Here is a 16414-nt window from a genome sequence, read left to right as displayed (position 1 = left end):
ATTTTAATATTATTATTAAATATTAAAGCACACATATAACAAAATAATGTGTGAAAAATATATATAGAGCGAAAAAAGCCGAAAAAATCACGTTTGTTGTATGTTATTGTTGTTATAGCGGCAACAGATGTACACAATCTGTGAAAATTTCAGAAGTCTAGCTATAGCGGTTGTTGAGATACAGCCTGGAGACAGACAGATGGACAGACAACGAAGTCTTAGTAATAGGGTCCCGTTTTTACCCTTTGGGTACGGAACCCTAAAAAGCTGTTGCATATAATACTATTGCGGTATTTTCAATTTTGTATAAAAAAGCTGTTTTTTTTTCAAGTAGAAATGTTGCTACCATAGAAAAAGTTGCTTATAGGAGTGTATTCATTCTTAAATACTAGAAAAGCAATAAATAATAATAATTGATCATCTTACTAATAAATATATTTACGAAGCGTATAACTATTGAAGTTCTTCTGTCTTCTTTTAAGTGACTTTTCCGATGTGTTCGACAGAGACAAGTACATTGTATAGTTATTCGCTGTATAAAATATATTCTTTAGTATGAACTAAGAGGCTTGTATCGTATTGCCTATTGGTCGTGCTATATTGTGGACAAAACGAGTGAACGATTATAGATATTTTGTACTATTTTTTTATAAAAGGTACTTCTGGAATGAACTGATGATCCTTGTCAGACTAATAATAATAGACTAAGGGCCTGTTTCACCACTTCTTGATTCTATTCACACGTACCACATTTTGCAGTCATTGTCGACCACTTGTGTGATACCGATCACATCGCAACCACGTTGCGTCAATGCAATGACAGTGCGCGCCCACCGCCCGCGCTCTTCCCCCTCTCCGTTTCATTGACTTTCGTACGTATAACCACATCGCAACTACTGGCGACAACGCAACTACAAAAAGCTGCAGCGACACCATTCGCACGTAACCACTGCTTGACGGCATTTTGTCGTTGCGATGTGGTGTGGTTGTGGTACCTACGTGTGGGTTGGCCCTACAGGTTGTTCAATTAATATTGTATGTGACTGCGCAATAAAATTGATCGTCTAGGCCAGCCTTTCCCAAAGTGGGCGATAACGCCCCTTTGTGGGCGCTGAAGGTCTACAGGGGGGCGGTGTGGGACCCAGAAAAAAAAATGGGGGCGTTGTGTAGAGGCTTGGGGGGTGATTTATTTCACCTGGATGCAATTTAATTTGAAACAATGGGGGCGCTAAAACATAATTTGTTCTCAGTGGGCAGTAGCCAGTAACCAAGTAAAAGTTTGGGAACCCTTGGTCTAGGTACTAAGGGCTACTAACACTAGACGCTCAAGTCCAAAGCGCAGTCGGCATCATGCCCTCCATGGAAGTATTCCGAGGAGTCAACACCTCGTTACAAAGGAAGTCCAGGGGCATATCCACCAGGTATCCCCGTATTTGGTCTATCTTGCGGTTGGCGAGCGCCGGCTCCGAATGCCACAGCGTCTCCTGATGCTCCTCCTGATACTTCTTCAGCTCCGCGAAGGTATGGACTGTGTTGTTCGGTATGGGGTGAAACACCTGGGAATAGAATAAAAAAAATACTAAACTTTCCGCACGACTTCAAGGGATTCCCGGTGTATATTGCCGCGTCCGTAACTGTACATTTTCCCCAGAAAACCTATGTCCTTCCTCGTAGTCTGCTCTGTGCCTATGCCAAATTACATGAATATCGGTCCAGTTGTTTGTGAGATTAAAGGTGATCGAACATTCATCCAACGTCGACGACGTCAATTCACACAACGAATTCTAAAATGCGACGCGTGCGGCACGTACGATGCGGACAAAAGTGGGATCAGCTAAACACGTTCAAACAAACAAACTCTTCAGATTTCTAATATTGGTACGAGGGCTGCTATTTATGTATCCGGAATTAAAAAAAGAAACAAACATATATCATTTAATATGGTTTTATAGCTTTTCAAAATATTCGCCGCGATGATCGACACACTTTTGCATACGCTGGAACCAATTTTCATAGCACTTTTTCCATTCTGATTGAGGTATCTCCAAAACATGCATTTTGAACGCATCAACAGCCTCTTCGCGGCTCGAAAAACGTTGACCACGTAATTTGTTCTTCGCGTATGGAAATAAAAAGAAATCGTTAGGTGCCAAATCAGGGCTGTACGGCGGATGACCAGTCAATTCGATCTTTTGACCCTCCCAAAACTGAGTTGTTTCAGCTGAGGTGTGACAGCTAGCATTGTCGTGATGTAATATGATTCTGCGTTGTCGGTTGTCCTTTCTTATTTCTTCAAAGACTTCTGGTAAACAAATGGTCGTATACCATTCAGAATTAACCGTTTTACGATTCTCTAATGGCACTGTAGCCACATGTCCATTAATTCCAAAAAAACAGGCGACCATTTGCTTCAAAGTAGTTTTTGCACGAGTAACTTTTGTTGGTTTCGGCTCATCTTGGAACACCCACACCGTTGACTGTTGTTTAGTTTCGGGGTCATATGCATAGATCCAAGATTCATCACCTGTGTAGATATTATAAACGGCTTTTGACGTACCACAGTTGTATTTTTTTATCATTTTTTTGCACCAATCGACACGAGCCCGTTTTTTATCGATTGTCAAGTTTTTTTACAGCCAAATGTTCGTGTAATATCTTATGTATGCTCGTCATACTTATGCCTAAGGACGCCTCTATCTCGCGATATGTAACATGACGATCACGCATTATTAGTTCCCGCACAGCATCTATATTTTGTGGGACAACAGCTGTTTTTGGGCGACCTTCTTTATTTTCATCCGTGAGCATAGACCGCCCACGATTAAACTCACTGTACCAGTGATAAACAGTGGTTTTTGATGGTGCTTCATCTCCAAAAGTTGCGGTGAGTTGAATAAAGCACTGTTGTTGATTTAGCCCACGCCGAAAATCGTAGTAAATCATTGCACGAAAATGTTCACGCGTTAAATCCATGGCAAATGAAGACACGCAATTTTCAAAATGACGCCACAATGGAAAAATAATTGACAGTCACATGAAACAAAATGTATTCTTCAACCAAAGAGTTCTATTTTCAAATGTTGTAATTACTTTTTAAATATTGTTCTTGTAAGTGGCCAGTTCCGGATACATAAATAGCAGCCCTCGTATAGAGCAGAAGATACGTCATTATTTTACGTCGGTGTTAGGTCAGGTTGTTGTTGTTAGGTTAAATCGACCTTTTTAAAATATCCAATCGAGCCAACACACTCATACTCACATCATCATACATATCCGTGTTGGTCCTGGACGTGGCGCGCCACACGCCCTCGTAGAATGCGTCAGCTACTGGGTCCGGGATGTCAGCGTCCAGCCCCAGGTGCTCCCGGAACAGTTTCTTGCGCAGCCCCCCCGCGACGCGCCCACACGGGAACGGCTTCCCGTTCATTATGCCCTCGTCGAATTCCTCGTCCTGAAATGGAAAGGTATTTATGTTATAAGACTCAGATTTTCTGTATTAGAAAGTATAATATACTATATTTCTATCGTGTTAGCGAAAGACGGACATTTGTTTAAGCCTCCCCACATCAGCATGCTATTCTCCGATCTCGCCTCATTTCACGTGCAAGCGAGACGGACATATTAAGTTGCTGTCTCACTCTAAAGGTGATCGCACATTTATCAGCACACACTACGAACGCGCCGCATTTTAGAATTCGTTGGAAAAATGATGTGAAACCTCGCACATTCGTTCGCATCGTACGCGCAAAATTTCATGAACTATGCGATACGTTCGACGCGTAGGGTTTCGGACAAATATACGATCAGCTTTTAAGTAGCACGGCAATCTTAGATCTCGCGCAACACAGTAGTAGTGTGCGACCGTTAAGAGTGCAAGCGAGACGCACATATATTGCTATCTCACCTGCAGCAGTACAGCGATCTCCGAGTCTCGTTTGCCGATCATGGAGCGGTCGTTGATGTTGGCGGAGCCGCAGATGAGTGTCCTGTCGTCAGCTATCAGCAACTTGGAGTGCACGTAGCTGTGGAATGAAAAATTTGAGGTTACTTTTTCGTACCTAAGCCACTCGTATTATACACAACATCATTCTTAAGATGCTGTTTAAATTAATAGAAAAACATACAATTTAAGACCGTCTGACCTCCGCTAGCTCGCTGAGATCAGTGTTGCCAACTGCTAGCCTTGCCGAGTAGCTACATTATTGTTCAAAAGTTGCTAGATTGCCAGTTTTCGGTCCCCTAATAAGTTGCTAGAAGTAGCTAAATGTAACGGGCACTGTTTTGCCAACTGCTACCTCTATCAAGCGGCTAGATAGATCCTAAAAAGTTGATAGATTTTAAATTTTTGGCGAGAGAAGTAGCTTAAAGTATTTTTTAGTTAGTTGGTGACCTAAAAAGATCTCAGTCGAAAGAGAAATTAATGAAGGCCCTTTGAGACTTCAAGCATACCGCCACGACTGTTTTGTTTCCGGTAAAGTACAAATTAAACAGTCCTCAGTCAGCGTAGTATTCACACGAGCTCGGTGACGGGTTCGTCTAGCAGGCCGTGCGTGCGCAGGCCGTGGAACGTGATGTAGCGCTCCGGCTGCGTCACGCCCGCGTCGTACAGCCAGCTCAGTATCGCCTCGCGACTCCTGGAACACGATACTCACACGAGCTCGGTGACGGGTTCGTCTAGCAGGCCGTGCGTGCGCAGGCCGTGGAACGTGATGTAGCGCTCCGGCTGCGTCACGCCCGCGTCGTACAGCCAGCTCAGTATCGCCTCGCGACTCCTGGAACACGATACTCACACGAGCTCGGTGACGGGTTCGTCTAGCAGGCCGTGCGTGCGCAGGCCGTGGAACGTGATGTAGCGCTCCGGCTGCGTCACGCCCGCGTCGTACAGCCGGCTCAGTATCGCCTCGCGACTCCTGGAAAATATCTATATTTATCAACTAGATGACGCCTGCATCTCCGTCGCTTAATCGCTTATCGCACGGAGACTGTAAATTTTTCCGGGATGAAACTATTTTATGCCTGATTCTCAGGAGTTTATGTCTGGACAAAATTTCTTCAAAATCAGTTCAGGGGTTTAAGCGATTTGATGGGCGTTAAGCGATTGCATTGAAACATAATCTGCATGTGACCAACATCATCACCCACCTGCAGATGCTCTGGTAATTCCAGTGCGTGACGGCGTGGAGGGAGGTGCCGGAGGGCCCACCCACCTCCCCCTCGAAGCCTGGCAGCAGCGGCATCACCACGAACACTCGGAACACGTCGCCCGAGCGGTGCGCGCGCGTTATGCGGTTGAATAACGCCTCGCCTATCTGGAATAAGTAAACACGGGAACGAGTATTCATAATAATATATTGATAGGTAAAACAAATTTTAGAAATAAAAGACATGGGGGCGTGGCACGCGACGCCACATCGTGCGCAATCTTTACAAATATAAAAAATCAGATAAGCATCCCTGTTTGTCTGTCTATTATACGCTTGGCGCTTACACCGGTGAACTGAATTTTTGAAGTTTATTCAGCAGATATGGTTCCTAAAAGTGGGGTCGGTTCTCGACAACGTGATGAAAAACTGATTTTCAATGTAAACATAGTGCTGCAGGTATGTCGGACTCCTAACTCTTATAAAAGAAGCAGGCACAGTTGTACACAATTCTCACCTGGTTCCTAACAGTAGGGTTGGTTCTGGACAGCGTGATGAAGAACTGGTTCTAGACGTATAGGTAGTGCTGTGCCCGCGTGATGGAATTCCAACTCTTCTTTATGATAGTTGGGATTCCGTCATGCATCATGAAGCAGGCAGAAATATACACATATTCTCACCTGGTTCGTAAAAGTGGGGTTGGTTAGTTGGTTGGTCTGGACATCGTGAGCGTGCAGCGCTACATTTAAAATTATCCTTATTCTTCTTCTTCTATCTTATCCTTATTAACTAGTTATCCCAACAGTTTATAAAGGGAAGCAATAGAGTTAATACACAATTCTCACCTGGTTCCTAACAGTGGGGTTGGTTCTGGACAGCGTGATGAAGAACTGGTTCTCGATGTATACGTAGTGCTGTGCCCGCGTGATTGTGTCCACGTACGCCTCGTGTATGCTCTGCTCCACCGTTTCCGGGTCCAGGAACCCGCAAGACCAGCTCGACACGCTTCGGAGCACCTGAAAAATATTTAAATTCAATGTCTAAAGTCGTGTCGGTAAAAATAGCATTAGCAATAAAAGTAATTGTTAAATAGCTATAATCAAATTAAACGTACTTGATAAAAATACGATTGCTAATATCATTTAAAAAATCATATAACGCATCGGGGCGCTAACTGCTATTGGTACTTGTTGCTATATTTCAGTCAATGCGAAATAATACTCGACGCGAGTGATAACTGATACCTGATAAGTATTTGAATTTTGAGCACATTGCCTTTACGGCGGCCTTTTATATACAGAGTGTAACCAAACAAAGTGATAGTGCTTTAGGGTGTGTATAAGTTCCCTCTATAGAGTTCACACTTCACTGTGAAAATAGCAGCGCTAAACGAGTATTACTATTTTTTAAATATTTCATTCACTTAATGACTTTCAGAAATATCTTTGTCACAATGTTCTATCTTTGTTACTGGTTGAGTTTTGATCTCGTTCGCAAAAGTTACTTAATTGCACTTAATTACAAGTAAATAGTCTTACTCACCTGGCAGGAAACTTTATTTGTCTGAATGTTGAGAATCTGTTCGAAGTCTGGCATCATTCGTATGTCGGTGTACGTCTTTGGTAGAAGGTACGGGTAGTTTGGGTTTTGTCTGAAAGGAAATGAGTATGCCTTATCTCTACATAGTATACACATGTATAGTTGCATAGGATAGGAGGCGCACCTGCGAGCGCGCCCTGTCAGCCATTTAATAAATCAGTGTGAAACTAGCTACGGTGTTTGATGCACGCGTCCCCTTCCCTTGCAATATAAAACAACACTACACAATATTAGGTAAGTTCCATATGGGGTGAAGGTAAATTAGAAGTGTCGCGCGCCGCCGCGTCCACCACTAGCGCGCCGACCACGTGACACGACATTTCCACACACAAACACATACATCATTCATGTTATTACTGTCCTCATACCTGGCTTTCTCCAACTTAATAGCGTTCCAGCGCTGCACGAAGTGTCTCGCGACGTCGCGCGCCGCCGCGCCCGTTACTAGCGCGCCGACGTCGTGCCACGGCATACGCGGCGTCGTGTGACGGTCTATTAGGTCTGGACAAAAAGAATTAGTTTTCTTTTTTAATTATTTTGAAAGGACAGACAAAATATAATAGATATCCCAACTAGATGACACCCACAACTCATCGGAGCTCTGAAATTAGATATCGCGTAAGAACCGTACATTTTTCCGGGATAAATGTTATCTGTTATCACTCATTTGTATCCCGTGAAAAAACATAGGATATTTTACTATCCCATAACTGTACGATTCCCATACGAAAAACTAATTTCTGCGCGACATGGTTGTAGGAAGCATCTATAATTTATATTGTACTACAATCTAGTATAGTCATTTTACTTACCAACGAACGGCAATTCTAAACTATTGAAGTCCTTCACTATGAAATTGACGTAGTCCTTTCCTATCCACAGCTTCGAATTTCCCTCTATATCTTCCAACTTCTTCTTCGTGGTTTCTGTGATGACCCTCCCTTCTACCACCTGAGCCAATGGGGTAGGAGTAGTGGCCGTAGGGGGTTTGATTCCCAACGCATCAGATATGAGCAGAACATCATTGGACCTGGCATATTTCTCCGCTTTCTTCCTTTCGGAGTCATCGAACTTTTGTTCATTGATTTCTTCTTCATACGGGGGGTAGATTATACTCATAATTTCCTTCCCTCTATCCGTTATTTTGTCTATGACGTTTCGCTTTTGGACCTCGTTTTCGGCGTCGCTTGGGCTCGCTATGAGTAGCCTATCTCCTGGCTGTAACACCGGCATATCCGGTTTCGGTTCGTCTTCTATCACTATCGTGTTGTCTGACGATTCCTCTATTATCGGCCTGAAATAGGAACAAAATAATGAACTTAGATCCAACGCCAGTCTGATTATTCATTAAGCTATCTCCCTTGTTATAGAAAGACTTGATGTGTCAGACAATGAAAATCAGACCTTGTATAAATTATTCGCTGTGTTTCTGTTATTAGTAAGTGTCAGCTCAGGATTTATATATAGGCAGTATAGGCCATGGCCTATGGGCAGCGGCGTCCTACGGGCGGCGGCCGTCGGCTACGGCAGAGTTCGTATTATCGTAGTATTAAAGTGGCCTTTACTCTTAAAAATAATATAAATACGACACTGGTGTGTGTGTAAACAGTTGTACACACTGCCTATGTAGAGTTGTAGAGTATAAATAATACGACTTTCTAACGAATCAAGGACACAAAGTATGAAATATATAGTATCTACATGCCGCATCTTTTTGCTTGTATGGAGGATACTATATACATAGATACCGCATGTCTACTGTACTTCGCGTGCCATATCGCGTTCCCAAACGACGGGCAATGCTTCGTCTTTCGAAAGTCTGTTCTTCAGTCTGCGCTCCATCGTTCGGAACCGGACGTTAATCGGAATTTTTATAACAAAAAATTAAAACCGACTTCCAAGGTAAAACCAATAATAACATCCTTATAATATGAACTAAAATGTATTAAATAATTTTTCCTATCTAATAGTGCCTTTTTCCGAATTCGGCTAAACCTCAACTATTTCTGTACTCAATCTTCATCATTTTGAAGTCGGTACCAGATAGCTGAATCTTTAGTTCTCTGACAGAATATTTGAAACTTTTGGAACTGGCACCGACTTCAAAATGATGAAGATTGAGTACAGAAATAGTTGAGGTTTAGCCGAATTCGGAAAAAGGCACTATTAGATAGGAAAAATTATTTAATACTTTTTAGTTCATATTATAAGGATGTCATTGTTGTTTTTACCTTGGAAGTCGGTATTAATTTTTTGTTAAAAATAATAATTTCACTCTTTTTAGTTACCTACTAACCATCGCGTAAGTATATTTAATATTCTACGTATCTTCTTATTACAATTTGTTAAGAGTCACACGTCGTGCTCACAAATATCAGGTAGATAATTTTAAACAATACATTTTAAAAAATCGAAGTGAACAGTAAACACGTCGTGCTAGCCGCCAGGCAATTATTGTACCTATAAATTGCATAGGAATTCGATCTGTATATGTATCAAAATCGTGTAAATATAAACCGTATATGCGAAGTATTTTTTATACTAATTGCGATTGTGTTTCTTATTCCTATTACGATGTAGATTAGCTATGTATGTCCACACTGTGCACTTTCATCTTCAATTTTCGTCATCTTCTTTCATTCAACTTTCTTATTGGCGCATTCAATAATTGAATGCGTCAAAGAACGCAACGCCAAAATTGTAATTTTTTTTTTCGGTTGGCCTGAAGGAAACGGGGCACTATGGGAAAAAGACTGACGAAAAATTTTGACGACAAAAATACAACCCCCTATGACCACCCCTTTTTATTATACCAATCGATAGGGGGCGCCAAGGGAAGCAAAAAAGCTCAGATAAACTTTTCTCAAAAATCAACACCTGTCGAATGACAGGCCGAAATGTGACCCTTGTTAGTATGGCGAAAATACTTCAACCCCTTAATATTATCTAAATCTTGGTAAATGTTTACAAACCTACCCCAATTTATTTGACAAACTACTACAAAAGAAAGTTGACGGAGCCCTATTTCTGGGTGTTGTGGTCTAAGTTCCAACCTAACCTAACCTACTTTTGGAGTTTCTGGATTGTGTTCGTTTTTGTTTTGGCGGGGGGCTGCCCCCGAGCCCCCGCCTTAGGGGGGGCTGCCCCCCCCCCTTCGGTATCCGTGGCTAAGTAGTTAAGTAAGACCCACTCATCACAGCCTTGAGATGCCTTAAAAATACTTTATAAACATCAGAAAATAGATGATCTTATCTGAAGATTACGAAAATCTCAAATGCGAATTTCTTCTAAACGGAGAGTTAACTGGCGGTGGAAACGGTAAGTAGGAGTTTTTCTCACCCAAAACAATCCTCCTTAACCCATGCCACCAACATTTAATTGACGTAGGTTCCTAAACCTTAGCCAAATTTTTCTAAGTATTTTCGCCATACTAACAAGGGTCACATTTCGGCCTGTCATTCGACAGGGGTTGATTGTTGAGAAAAGTTTATTTGAGCTTTCTTACTCCCCTTGGCGCCTCCTATCGATTGGTGTATTCAAAAAGGGTGGTTATAAGAGGTTGAATTTTTTCGTCCAATTTTTTCAAGTATTTTCTCCGTACTAACGAGGGTCACGTTTCGGCCTGTCTTTCGACAGGGGTTGATTTTTTAAAAATTTAATCTGAGCTTTTTTGCTCCCCTTGGCGCCCCCTATCGATTGGCATATTCAAAAAGGGTGGTTATAAGAGGTTAAAATTTTGACGAAAAATTTTTCTTTTTTCCACAGTGCCCCGTTTCCTTCAGTCCAACCCAAATGTGTGCCTTACGCTCTGGAGTAAAGGTTGAATTTGTTACTTGTGTACAATTTTGTGGTACTTGAACTTGGTTTTTTTGTATTAAAATCGCTTTGAAATGTACCAAATAAATAAGGACATAACGTGATGACTGATGATATTTTTGGTGTTGTGTGTATATTGTATCCATATACAACCATGTGAGTTGTGACATTGGTGACCCTGACATGGTAGTGATGATGATGATGATGATGATGATGATGAATGTAATTTGCATAGTAGCATATGCTTTCAGTTCTTAAAACAACGCCTAAACCCCCAAACTTTTATCTATAAGGAATCCGGAGTTCTCTTAGTATCTTCGGAACCATAGTATACCTTGGTGCAAAATCTTGCGTTTTGGTAGCATATGCTTAGGATGCTTCTCATAAAACCAAAATCACCATATGTTTCCATATAAATTTTGAGGAGTTCCCTCGATTACTCATGGATCCCATCATCAGATCACCGCTTTTGTGAAAATGGGACCAAATTGGAGTGAAACCTAATATAAGAAAACAAAAATTTTGAAAATCGGTTCACAAACGGCGGAGTAGTGGTTGAACATAAAAAAAAAAAAAAAAAATCCTAATTGTGTTGTATTGAGCTGTAGAAGTTCGAATAGAAACATTGGACTAGATAATGGACACGTTTCTTATCATCGGTACGTCAAAGTAGGTAGGAAAAAAGTGGCACGCTCGTTTTCATACAAATGGAGATATCATGCGGTATCTATCTTGATATATGTCTGTGGAGGATACTCACTCGTTGATCCCAATAACGATGTCCTTGCTGGCCTCCGCGAGCTCAATGATGGCTTCTATGGAGTTGTTCTGTGGCGTGTACATGCCGCCGCCTGGTGATGATGAGGTCTTCTTGCGCATCTTGATTGTGGTCTTCGGCTGGGCGACGTTGCCTAGGTCTGTTAGCCTGAAAAATTAAATTTGGGTCTCAATTTTACTTTTAAATAACAATAGTATAAGTAAAGAAAGGCTATAACTTTTGTCTATATTGATTAGTATATGTGGTAGAGATAAGACTATCGCATAAGCAATTTCAATCATTAGGTGATTTTAGTTTGCAAAGTGGTTTTTGAATATTTTAGGATAATCTAGGCAGCGCAAAAATTTCGCGTAAGCTCTTTAAGCAATCATAAGTAGTCTATTCAGATTCTCACAAGTTAGTACACTTTGTAAGAATCTGAATAGACATGAGGAAACCGTGAAGTGTACGTGCATATGCGCACGCTCGTACGCAATGTGCGTACAAACGTATGTGTTAAAGTAACTGTATAAATTATTATTTATGTGGATGAACGTATACTGATAGTAGAACTTTTTTTTGCTACCCGGAGTGTTGTCTCTCTTTCTCTTTAATTCTCTGTGTGTATATCCGGACCACGTGACTCTGGATAGACCTTTTATGTATGTATATAAATATCGGATATACACGACTCTCTCGTGGTGTGTCTGTGCTAGTGTTTGTGTGCTCTCTCACCTATGCTTGTGGTCGTCCCAGCGGCCGTAGCACAGGTCGATACCGCCCACGAAGGCCGCGCTCTGGTCGACGACGACTATCTTTTCGTGGTGCGCCCAGAACAACACGCCCACCTTCGCGTGGTCTGGGTGCCGAAAAACCTGACGTTTAACTTATATTTTATCAGTCCTACTAGTATTATGGAATTGAGGTTACTTTCTAAGTTCAAATTGTCAAGGAGAATATTATTCCTATAAAAATATAAAATTTATAAAAAAAATTAAAATATTGTTATTTGATCCCTGATAAACCAATAATATTTAAGATATTTTAGCTACATGACTTTACAAAAGTGTCAAAAATATGTTTAGAGTTGGTATTTGCCTGGAAAACTATTACTTATAAAGTCGATGGCCACAAATTAACTCTGTCCCGTACGAAAACAACCATTTCCATGTAAAACTTATATCCTGTATTTCTGGCGGTTATCGTTATCCTATTGCTGACGTACTAAAAGTGAAGCGTCAAGCGATTGACAACAACTTTATATTCGCCTGGCTTTTTGGCATGGATATTGGACCAAGACCTTTAAACACCTTTAAACAAGAATTCAAGTCACGTCATCTACCTTGATATTGTCAGAAGCGAGCCGGCTCTTGCTATAGAAGCTGTTGATACCGAGCGCCATTTCCACCTCTTTGTATAGCATGACGAAGATTTTCACACCTTGAGCCTGGAAAGTTAAAAAATTGCTCTTTAACCTAGTTAGTTATAAACAAATTGTGTGGGTACACCTGAAAGAAGTGAAACTTCCTTACGATATTTCTTTTTTATTATTTGTAACTTCACAGAAATTGGACAGATAAGCATGAAAAGAAAAACATAGTGGGTTTTTTTAAATTAAATAAGGGGGCAAACGAGCAAACGGGTCACCTGATGGTAAGCAACTGCCGTCGCCCATGGAAACTCGCAACATCAGAAGAGCTGCAGGTTTTTGCCGGCCTTTTAAGAGGGAATACGCTCTTTTCTTGAAGATTTGCAGGTCGTATAGGTCCGGAAATACTGCTGGTGACAGTTAGTTCCAGAGTTTTACAGTGCGCGGCAGAAAGTTACGCGAAAAACTCACTGTGGAAGACTGCCACTCTTCAAGGTGATGATGATGGTATGTTTTTCGCGTGGGACGATGGCGAAAAGTTGCAGGTGGTATGATTCCGAACAATATTATTCCTCAGAGCACTACTCGTGATACAACCGATAGAGGATGCAGAGTGAAGCTACATCTCGGCATAATTCCAAGGGGTCCAAGCTGTTTGAAACACTATGGCAGTCAACAATTCGAGCGGCCCTTCGTTGGATATCTCGTACTTCGATAAAGAAGATTCACTTCAAAAATCCTGACCCTTACCGCTTTCCTCTTCAACAGCGTATCCAACCGCCAATAGTCGCCGCTCAGCGCCGGCCGCTTGAGGTATATCTCGGGGCTGAGCCACCAGTCCGCTATGAATACCTGGAATAGAGGGGTTGATTCCATTAGCCCTTAAAGGCTACTACTCTGTTTTTGCACCCAGGTCACGAAATCTTTTGGCTATATTTTTTTATGCGCAAACTGATCGTTCCGTGATTCCGTGTATTTTTCCAATATGTAAGTAGCCCCCAAATGAGCAAGCAAATAATGTTTGGCTTCTATTTTTTTTTGACAAGCTATACCTCGTCTCTCGCCATCTCAATCGCGTCCGCCACAGCAGAGAGGTAGTCGCGTCCGTCGACGAACATGCACACGGCGGTCGCGGCGCGCGGCGGCGCGAACGAGTGATGCACGTTGGGGTATGTGAAGTCGCGCGCTGAAATATAATAATAATCATTAGTTATTTTGCACATAAAACCATAAAAACACACATACAAAGTTACAAAAACAAAAGAAATAACAACCAATAAAAAAACGATCCATTCCAATGTAAAAATAGAAGAAAAACACAGACATAGATCAAGATAAATACCGCATGTCGCTTCATTTGTATGAAAACGAGCGTGTCACTTTTCTACCTACTGTGACGTACCGACGATAAGAAACGTGTCATTACCTAGGTCAATGTTTCTATTTGAATTTCTACAGCTCAATACGGCACTTTTAGGCGTTTAGGCATTTTTAACATTCCGATTGACGTCCAATTCCGGTAGCAGACTAAAGAACAGACTTTCGAAAGACGAGCATTGCTCGTCGTTTGGGAGCGCGATATGGCACGCGAAGTACATTTTTTTAAATGAAATAAGTGGGCAAACGATCAAACGGGTCACCTGATGGAAAGCAACTTCCGTCGCCCATGGACACTCGCAGCATCAGAAGAGCTGCATGTGCGTTGCCGGCCTTTTACGAGGAAATAGGGTAATAGGGGAGGGTAGGGAAGGGAAGGGAATAGGGGAGGGTACGAAAGGGAATAAGGTAGGGGATTGGGCCTCCGGTAAACTCATTCACTCGGCGAAACACAGCGCAAGCGCTGTTTCACGCCGGTTTTCTGTGAGAACGTGGTATTTGTCCGCTCGAGCCGGCCCATTCGTGCCGAAGCATGGCTTTCCCACGTATATATCCGGAACATACACATGTGGTATCTATCTTGATCTATGTCTGTGAGGGAAAACCATTCAGGCTTCAGTCTCGAAATCAGCGGGAAGTGGAGCGGGAGCGGCGGCGACGCGTTCGACCATTGTACGAATTCATATGAATTGGTGGCAGGCCTCGAAAACAGCGGCGCGGCGCGGCGTACTAGACGTCTTATCCATATAATTCTATACATTGGAACGCGCCGCTCCCGCGCCACCGCTGCCCGCTAATTTCGAGACTGAAGCATTATTGCGAATTGAAGAAAACACCCTGGACTGTATAATATCTTATATTCACCTCAAAACTCTACATACTTTCATACCATATTTCTAATACAATAATGTCAGTGCTTGTCATAAAACATAGACCATAAATACGTTATACACGAATGTCAAAATCATTCCATGTCATGGCAACGCCGGAAACAAGAAACTTACGTAATTTAGTTACCTGTCAAATTATTAACAAGGTGTTCGTTGTTGACATGCACAATAAAAGGTTTACGCATGGTTGCATACGCTAAGTTTTTCGTCATATTATCTCACCTGACTGATTGGCCACAGTTTTCAGATAGGCCATCCACTCTTTGCTCTTTCTTTTGGTCCAGCATTTGATCACCATCTGTCTGCTTTGGTTCAATATTTGGAGACCGTTGTTGAGGCCCGTCGAGTACATGCCACTTGACACTTCGAACCTGTGATGATAAGTAACTATTATTATTAATTTGACTAATAAATAAAGATATAATAAACAACAAGATACTAAATGCATACTAACCTTCTAGGCTGCATGAACGTAAAATAATATTACATTAGACATTTTGTTACAAAAAGCAGACGCAATACTACAATGATATACACAACTTTATTGAAAACTAGATTTTACCCATGACTCAGTTTTCTAAAACTCGATAATCACGAGAGAACCATACAATATTTATCTGAGATAAAAATTCTTCCTATGTCGTTTTTCGGGACTTAAAATCGTCATTAATTAAAAACGGTTCAGCATGATGGTATAAAAGACTGACAGACAGACATACTTTTCGGACTGCGTCTATGTATAATTTACCTACAAGGTTCGAGAAGTGTGTCCGTCTGTCAGTTTGTCTGTTACCTCTTTACGCTGAACCTTGTTATTAGATACGAGCTTTTGCCCGCGGCTTCGCTCGCGTTAAAAAGTATTATTATATACAAACTTTCATCCCCTATTTGAACCCCTTGGGGTTGGAATTTATCAAAATCCTTTCTTAGCGGATGCCTACGTCATAACATCTACCTGCATGCCAAATTTCAGCCCGATCCATCCAGTGGTTTGGGCTGTGCGTTGATAGATCACTATGTCAATCAGTCAGTCACCTTTGAGTTTTATATATATATATAGATTAAGGGACTGTTTCACCACTTCCTGAAAAGTGCCGAATGCCGAAAGTGCCTGATATCCACCACTTAACTTGACAGATGAAGTTGTGGTGGATAGCCTATTTGGCACTTATCAGGAAGTGGTGAAACAGGCCTTAAATCTACTAACCCCTGGTCGAACAGCATGATAGCCTTGACGGTGCCGTCGCTGGGTCGGATGTAGCCGAAGAACGTGTCTTTGACGAAGAACCACCGGTCCTGCCACTTCGCGCACACCAGCCCCGTGCAGAAGTAGTTGCATCTAAAAGTTATACATTAGCCTTATTAATATATAAATATTCGTAAAGTTATCGTTAAATAATTATTTAAATTACTAGACGTTCCACGCGGCTTCGCCCGCGCAATTTATATATTTCATAGACAAATT

The 16414-nt window shown here is 41.7% G+C and overlaps 1 protein-coding gene across 4 annotated transcripts in view; it reads right to left on the bottom strand.

Annotated features, from left to right (window-relative positions):
- The window catches only part of LOC121729125 (phospholipase D2), a 35506-nt gene that overhangs the window by 9906 nt on the left and 9186 nt on the right, over nucleotides 1-16414 (bottom strand). For 3 of the 4 annotated variants that reach the window (XM_042117518.1, XM_042117517.1, XM_042117515.1), the window contains 16 exons: nucleotides 16157-16288; nucleotides 15172-15320; nucleotides 13735-13868; nucleotides 13433-13534; nucleotides 12656-12760; nucleotides 12049-12188; nucleotides 11317-11481; nucleotides 7553-8034; nucleotides 7109-7241; nucleotides 6684-6792; nucleotides 5987-6157; nucleotides 5143-5309; nucleotides 4791-4910; nucleotides 3905-4022; nucleotides 3260-3451; nucleotides 1201-1556 (listed from right to left, as the gene is read on the bottom strand). In XM_042117518.1, coding sequence (XP_041973452.1) covers nucleotides 1326-1556; nucleotides 3260-3451; nucleotides 3905-4022; nucleotides 4791-4910; nucleotides 5143-5309; nucleotides 5987-6157; nucleotides 6684-6792; nucleotides 7109-7241; nucleotides 7553-8034; nucleotides 11317-11481; nucleotides 12049-12188; nucleotides 12656-12760; nucleotides 13433-13534; nucleotides 13735-13868; nucleotides 15172-15320; nucleotides 16157-16288 — 2650 coding nt within the window. In that variant the 3' untranslated portion in view covers nucleotides 1201-1325. Of the gene's footprint in view, nucleotides 1-1200; nucleotides 1557-3259; nucleotides 3452-3904; nucleotides 4023-4790; nucleotides 4911-5142; nucleotides 5310-5986; nucleotides 6158-6683; nucleotides 6793-7108; nucleotides 7242-7552; nucleotides 8035-11316; nucleotides 11482-12048; nucleotides 12189-12655; nucleotides 12761-13432; nucleotides 13535-13734; nucleotides 13869-15171; nucleotides 15321-16156; nucleotides 16289-16414 lie in introns of those variants that run through there. The other variant, XM_042117516.1, reaches the window with a different exon arrangement.

Source organism: Aricia agestis, chromosome 7 (genome assembly GCF_905147365.1).
Source record: "Aricia agestis chromosome 7, ilAriAges1.1, whole genome shotgun sequence".
NCBI lineage: Eukaryota > Metazoa > Arthropoda > Insecta > Lepidoptera > Lycaenidae > Aricia > Aricia agestis.
This window is presented reverse-complemented; position numbering and strand designations above follow the sequence as displayed.